This window comes from Atractosteus spatula, chromosome 2 (genome assembly GCF_055471065.1).
Source record: "Atractosteus spatula isolate fAtrSpa1 chromosome 2, fAtrSpa1.hap1, whole genome shotgun sequence".
In the NCBI taxonomy this organism is placed as follows: Eukaryota; Metazoa; Chordata; class Actinopteri; order Semionotiformes; family Lepisosteidae; genus Atractosteus; species Atractosteus spatula.
In genome coordinates this window covers 15848248-15856058 of record NC_142707.1, presented here as the reverse complement: position 1 = coordinate 15856058, position 7811 = coordinate 15848248, and the positions used below count along the sequence as shown (strand labels likewise).

At 38.2% G+C, this 7811-nt stretch overlaps 1 protein-coding gene across 1 annotated transcript; it reads right to left on the bottom strand.

Annotated features, from left to right (window-relative positions):
* Positions 1 to 236: 236 nt before the first annotated feature.
* LOC148839362 (eukaryotic translation initiation factor 4E-binding protein 1-like) lies at positions 237 to 7418 on the bottom strand. Its single transcript, XM_088939515.1, has 3 exons — positions 7065 to 7418; positions 1423 to 1614; positions 237 to 992 (listed from the first exon to the last, which is right to left on the bottom strand). The coding sequence occupies exons 1-3, from the start codon at positions 7195 to 7197 to the stop codon at positions 961 to 963; spliced, it is 357 nt and encodes a 118-aa protein (XP_088795641.1). The 5' UTR covers positions 7198 to 7418; the 3' UTR covers positions 237 to 960.
* Between the last annotated feature and the right edge of the window lie 393 nt (positions 7419 to 7811).

The window sequence follows — 7811 nt, the reverse complement described above, 5'->3', positions numbered from 1 at the left end:
TCCTCACTGATGAGAATACAGTAGACACAGCATTAATTTGACCTTTATCAGTCTTATTTGAAACATTTTTGCCCTTCAGTTTTGCACTCTGCACTTACTACATCCTGCTGTGACATAACTGTGAAAATCACTTCATAATGATGGTCATCGTGGAAAGGTGCTACACAGATGGCTATATAATTACAGCCACCATCCAAAACACAGATGGCATGCAAAGAAACAACGACAAGACTAGGTGTCATGTATTTTGTTTATTTCTTCCTGTTCCATCATTATATCCTGGTAAAATTTGCTTCTTCATGTCCAGCATTACCAGCAATACAAAATGTATTTTTAATTCTGAAATGATCCTTTGGGAGAGAAATCAATTTTTTGTAGGTTGTTTGGCAAATACTTATGGTAATTTACACACTAAATACTTTATCATGCTTGTGCTTTTGAAGTAATACAAAAATTCTGAAACCGGAAACAAATCAGGTCTTTGGGTTCCTGGCTTGGCATTTTCAGAGCTTGTGGTTCTACATAAACAAGAACTGAATGAACAAGAAACTGTATTAATGTATCTCACTCAGAAAATACATTTCTGGCTTCTGACATGATGTCATTTACTCTACTGATTTTCACTTAAGTTGGTGCATTCTGTGTACTCTGTAGAAGTACACACATTCATACTGTATAACACAGGGTGGATTAGACACCCAGGCACCAAATTTCCAAAATGTGCACTGATAGCAGCAACACAAATTTATTCTCAGTAGTTATCTTGATTGTAGTACAAACAAAAGATTTTTCCACCCTATTTATTTTTCACTCAAACTTGCAGAGAAGACAGAGTAACTGGTCACCGAGACTTCAGAAAGTGGGCTACAGCCAAACAGTGTTGACTCAAACACCTCTCTTATTTGTTCTCCCTCTGTCGTCATATTTCTTTCTCTTTGGAATAGAGATCCTCTGCACGCCTTAGATGTCCATCTCAAACTGTGCGTCATCCCCTGAGGATATAAAAGAGGATTTTCCTGAATAACTCCAAGTGGTTAACCAGGCTAATTAAAGAAGTATACCATAAGCTCAAGTAGGTAGCTGCGCAGGCTGCAAAGGAACAAGTAAAGGTTTATTCCATGCTGAACAGAGAAGAAAAGAAACACGTTTCGGCTGTGGACCCTTCTTCGGGTGTCAATAAGCTCAACTGGTAAGCTTAAATTTAGCATAAGCTTAACTGAATCTTAAGGACAAGGTTACGGATCTTGGATGCTAATCATATTTAATTATCTAGACAGCTGTACAAATATTTAAGGAAAGTGTGTTTTGTAACCAACAAAATAATGCCTTTATTCACTGCTCAAAAAACATTAAATTTTAAATTTTTTTCACTCCTTCAAGACGTTTCCTTCTGTTTTTCTCCCAGATCAGTCCACAACTTACCAGATGGCTTGTCCAGGTGATTGCTGTTGGTTGCAACGTGGTTCGGCTCGTTGTGGTTGGTTCCAGGTTTGTCCTCCTCTCTGTTGGGGCTGGTGACCCCCGGAATGTTGGGGAGAAACCGAGGTGGGGTTCGAGCCACAGGGGAGTTGCGACATTCCATCAGGAACTTGCGATCATAGATAATTTTAGTGCCTAAAATAGGGAGGGAGACAAGGAGAAAAAAAAAATTAGGATATAAAAACCTTAGGAGACTTTTTCATTTTAATAATAAATTTGGCATGGATATGATACAATACAATATCACCCTGCAACTCACAACTGGCAACCCACTGCTGCTAAGCAGGTGTGAGCCTGGTCAGTACCTGGATGAGGGACCTCCAGGGAAAGCAAAGGTTGCTGCTGGAAGTGGTGTTAGTGGGGCCAGCAGGGGGCGCTCATCCCGTGGTCCTTGTGGGTTCTAATGCCCCAGTATTGTGATGGGGACATTTTACCGTAAAAAAGGCGCCATATTTCGGATGAGAGGTAAAACTGAGCTCCTGACTCTCTGTGATCATTAAAAATCCCAGAGCATTTCTCAAAAAGAGTAGGGGTGGTACCCCGGTGTCCTGGCCAAATTTCCCAATTTCCCTTTACTAATTATGACCTCCTAAAAATCCCCATCTCTTCTGGCTTCATCACTCTGTTTTCCTCCCCACTGATGAGCGTACTGGTGCATTATGGTTGCTGCTGCGTCATCCAGGTGGTGCTGCACATTGGTGATTGTGGAGGAGAGTCCCCATTACTTAATTAATTAAAATAAATTGCCTCTTGGAAACAACTGCATGGAGACTTCACATGTGTCCACCAGTTTAAAATAAGTCTGAAACAAACAGAAGACTCATGTATTTTAAAATAGGAATGTACTGTACCAATATTCTAGCACCTACATTTTGCTTGTTTTAAGTCCTCAGTTCTCAAATTTGATTAGTCAAATTTCCCATTTAAATCAAACTGAATACCTTGCTCTTTTAACTGGATTCACTTCAAAGGAGCCACAACAGCAATCAATAGGCCAAGATGTATCGACATCAGATAACAATTTTTCTTAGTCTTGCATTTTTGTCTGCTCAATGTTGAGGTGGTAGAGGCAATTTTACAATGAGATTTTTTAAAGAAACTGCAGACAGTGTATTACTCTAATTTACGTTACAACCTGTAAAGGCTGTATAGGAGTATAGATGAAAATACAAAACAAAAACCATTGCCACACTCTCTTCTCTTTATCAGAAGGAACACCTGTTCATCAGTTTACCTTTTGATTTAAACTCTACCAAAAGTAAAACTGATTTTCTATAGGAATGAATTTACTTTTGCCTTTGCTGTTGTAAACTGTGTGAATGACAACTTACTGTAACTTACTATCTCCTTGCAAGTTCTGCTGTGTATTCTTTTGTATTCTACTGTGTAATACTATATACTCATTTTTTCCCAACCAAGATCCAGGAATTTGAACTTTGATTGTTAGGTAAAGACTTTTAATTTTTCTCTTGCTGGACTCCATGTTGTAGACCTCTGTTTTGTTACTTTATAAATTTAGGGGCGAGATTAAAAAGGCTTAAAACATTTTTAAAAAGAAACTGAAGTTGACTGCATACATGATTGATTGAAAATGCAGAAATTATCCTACACAGTAAACTCAAAAATGGGGTGACTTATCGCAGCAACATATCAACAGTTTTTTTTCCTCTAGCCACAGCTGTCTCATGGTTGCAGCAACAGCTGTACCACCAGCTTGACAACATATTGTACACATTGCTGTGTAAAGGAAAGAGATCCTACAACCTGCTTGTCAGGATATTGTGCAATTCTCCCCTATAAATACACCTCCATAACATGCTACTTTCCATCCTGCCATCCCCAAATCTCATCTTAAGTTCCAGAACATGCCGTCCTGAAGTAAATATGTCTTCTGTAAAGCAAAATGTCACCCGATTTCCGCCCCCCCCCACACTAACAGACCCATGAACAGCATTTGTTCTGATCCTGTGCTTCCATGTTGCCCTCAACTACTATAACATTTCTATAGTTAGAATGTAACCTGGCTGGACAATCTATTAAACGCTACCTACGAGTCCATGGGTTGAAGGACATCTGCAGCCTTTATTTTGTATTAATACTTTCCACAACAAAAGGGAGTGGAGGGTTGTACTGAAGGCTTAAAAAATTAAAGCGATACTCGAAATTTCAACTTCAAGGGGAGAATCCTTTATGTGTACTGAGTATTTATTGTTTGGATGGTAGATTTTGTCATGCATATTTAAGTCACATCAAGTATTTCTGTAAGGGCCCTTTGTCCTTGGGTTGTGGTTGAACACAGTAGAGACCTGATGGAGACCATGTGAGGCTGAGTGCTAGTCCTAGAATTAAAATTTTCTCCAACGGCATGTGAGCAACTGTTTTTGCTGCCTGGCATTCTTGCTTTTTTGGGGGTAAACTTGCCCATTTTAAAGAAAGGGAAAGCACAACACAAGGTACAGCCGTTTTTACATGTATTGATGGTTCCTCCTTTCCATAGTTTAATAATGAGGTAGTTAAAGTTCAGTTCATCATATTGTACTTTACACAAGCATTTCAAGGACTGTCTATAAATACCTCTATCAGGCAAACTACATACCATAGCTGGGAAGAGTTCAGCTGGTACTTAAGTAATTGCAGTGTGAAAAAAAACAATGGAGCTGTCAACTGATCTGGTTAATGATTACCTGGATTTACAGTAGGAAAAAAACACAAAACTATTTAAACATGGTTTTGGATTTCAATTTTTATCACTTGGCCATTTTCAAATAATATTGTAAACACTGCTTTACCATCTGCAGTCTGACTTTACATCTTGCACCACAGTCATCAGTTCATAGCTGATAAGACTCTGCTTGTTAGCCCAATTGCAGAACACAGACATGGCATGACTGCAGCTTGCACTTACACAGGATATTGCAATGTTACCAGAAAACCGAATTAAGATGTCACAATAGGCAATTCTTTAAAATAAACATTTTTTTCTGTGTGGCTATGGTCAGAATTGAATGTCGGATTATACAAGACAGTACTATTAGTACCGACAAGCTTAAAAGTTCCAAAACACTTTCCTCCATCATTTGTGATCCTCTGTCAAGGTCGCTTTGTCATAATCCTAAAACTCAAATTTCTAACACAAGCAATGAAAGGTTACAAATGAGATGAAGCCTTTTAGCCCACCTCAAGATAGTGGGTTGCTATTCTAAGGATCATATCCACTGTTGTTTAATTACTCATGGAACTCCTTAGTCACACTATGGAAAAAAATACATCATTTGTCCTCTGCATTCTACATTCTACCAGCTTTCAGGCTCAAGAAATCTATTTACAGCTAAGTATTAATGTCAGAATATAAAGATATTCTTAGATAAAGTGCTCTCCACCTATGCTGCTGTCACTGTGAAATATCAGTGTTTATACTCATGTAAGAATTAAGGCAATATCAATCCTTTGACGAGATCCATCGTCAAGCCTGCAAAACCGAGACTTCGCTGGCAGCTGGCACTTATTAATTATGACAATTGGTCAAAGCCCAGCCACACTAGACAGAAAAACAGTCGACAAGAGATAACCGATGCACCATAAAACTGAGCACAATATAAAGAAGGCAGACTTGTATGTGGTAGCTTGGTTTTGTGTATCTAGGACCTGAGCACAGGTACTGTCCATAAAAGGAGGCTAATCACTTTAATATGGCTGTTGTGTAAAACAATACCCAGAAAAATACCCATTCTTTCTTAGCAAGTCTAGGAAAAATATGAATTTTGTCATTATTCCAATTTGTTAAGGTTATGTAGTGGTTTTACCATTTTAGAACATTGATTTTAAAACGTAAACAATAAAAAAGGCACAAATACAGATCCATGAGATACTCCACAAATTACTCTAGTTTCTACACTTAACACACATATGTAAATGAAACACATAGCCTCTGTGTGAGCAGTTTATAATTCACTCAATGCAAAATCATATTAGCAATCAAAGAATTTGCAGCTATTGGGCCAACTGCTATTAGAGGAGTTAATCAAAACCCTTGTCCAATGTAGCTATGAATATAGACAAAAAAGTCAATAGGAACAAATAACTGTTGGACACAAAAAACTGAAATGCATTCTACCCAAATCTAATCAATACATTTAATCACCAGTGAAAGCCAAGCATTTAATAATGTCTGTTTAACATTGGTAAATAACATAAATGTGATGCTTTTATTGTACAATGTTTTATTATTTTTTCACTCCATACACAGCTCAGTATGGACAAGGCCAATCATTTCTAATACTATACACATTACAGTAGGTATTAATGAGTAACTTTATAAAGTAGCCTTCACTAATCTCTATAAATTACATAGATTTAAATTTCTCCAATGCCGATTGTCCATGGTGGGGGTTAAGGGTCTGCTGTACCTATCTAATTTGGTGGATGAATTTCAAAATCATTTTCCTTCATTGAACTTCCCTTTTCCAGCAACAGGACCAAGGGAACAGAGACACAAAAAAAGACCACATTAGCGCTGTACTTAGGGACACACAGTACATGGGTTTGATGCTTTGAGAAACCTTTAGGAAAGAATCAGCGTTTGCAGTTGCAATTTACAACACTACCAAAGCATGGAATGAGATCACGCCAGCCACTTTAAACGAAGAATGCAGAACGCGTGACCATACTGTATGTATATATGGAGATGTTAAAGAGACGTACCAGTTCCCGATTTGAACGCACGAACAGGGGGGGTTTACTGTAGTGTTAGCCTGAAAAATGTCAGTGATGTAGGTATTCTTAAAAAATATTTTAAACTTCACGTCAATTTGATAAGTCGTCAGAAGTAGACAAATTCCTTACAAAAAATACTTTTAAGTGCAACATTTGAGAGTTTGCATTAAACCAGGGAACACGCCCGCCTATCACGTACAGGCCCTTACCAAAGGGAATGCGAGACGCAGCATTGTAAAAGCTGACGTCACACTGATTTGAAGATTTTTGCCAGTTAAAACAAATGAAAAAAACACAGCCGTTTTTAAGCATTCAAAATTAAGAGACATGATAAAAGAAATTCCATACTGCCGTTAAAATATATCCCCCGTCTGATTTCTACATTCAAGCAATGAACCTTATCTATCTCCTAAATTATGCCATGCGCATTAATGCAATTCTTCGATTGGTAAACAAATTGATTAGGATTCCATCGATCAGCAATCAAAACCACCTGAGAAAGAACAGTGTGTTTTTATTTTTTAGTTTGGGCAGCGATTGTACTGATGACAATTAGAAAACCCTTGAGTGTGATCAGTAACAGAATTAACAAAACGAAAATCCAAAGATATCTTTTCTTTGCGTTTCACCACACCGAAACTTCGAAAACGCAGGCGTGGCGAGGGCAACAACAATGGCATTTAAAAAGCAGAGAAAGAAACAGCACACGGCACTATAATAAAACCAGTATTTATCTTCCGGGGTATGCAGATACTACAATAGCAACAGCTTGAAATCAAGTACGATGATTTGCAGTGTATTTAATATTGAAAAGAAGATACTCCTTAAAATAAAGCAAAATTCCATTTAACAGTGTACATGTTTGCTTTTACCTCCCGGGGTTGTACTGAATAATGTTCCTCCTGGTGTTGTTGAATAATCATTCGGCATTTGGGTAGCGTCGTTGACAATCACTCGTCGTGTTGGGATTGCTCTGCTTGTGGTCTTTTGACAACCTGAAGACATCTTTAGGGAATCTTCTTGTATTTTAAATATATTAACAGTAATCTACAAAAATAAACTGCCAAACCTGGTTATTCAGGTTTAGAAATAAAAAATAACTAATATTTTCTTAAATATTTACAAAACAGGCCCAGATCTCCCCAGACTTCCAAGCACCACGCTTTCCCCTCTCTCGCTCACTCACACACACCACGCATTCGACACAAACACAGACAGGAAGGAACTGTGCAAAAGGTCCTCACAGGAAAAAAAAAACCCAACCAGATTGTCACCCCGTTGAAAGGGCTGTGAACACAGTTGCATCTTGGATGTTGTAGTTGTTTCTCGGTCTTGTCCTGACGAATTCAGAGCTGGGAAGGTAATGTGAGAAACTACATCGGTGAAAAAATGTCGCGAGACGGTTTAGTTAAGGAACTGGGTGAGACAGGAAAGGAATCTGGCCGTTGTAGTTTTTCTGTCTTTTTCTGTCTGTCTTTTAATGCGGTGAATCGGTTCACGTTTAAACTAGTGCCTTTCTTGGTTTATCTGGAAGGTATTAGGTCACCAAACGTAGTGCAGTGCTCCTTACCGGTAGAACGAATAAATTGCTCAGAGAGAAAGATGAACTATCTGAACTA

Excerpts from the sequence above, each read along its gene's own strand:
- LOC148839362 (XM_088939515.1), bottom strand. The coding sequence starts at position 7,197 with ATGTCTTCAGGTTGTCAAAAGACCACAAGCAGAGCAATCCCAACACGA. Across the intron at positions 1,615-7,064 it reads ATTCAGTACAACCCCGGGAG|GCACTAAAATTATCTATGAT; the intron begins GTAAAAGCAAAC and ends TCCCTATTTTAG. Across the intron at positions 993-1,422 it reads TCACCTGGACAAGCCATCTG|GGGATGACGCACAGTTTGAG; the intron begins GTAAGTTGTGGA and ends TTATATCCTCAG.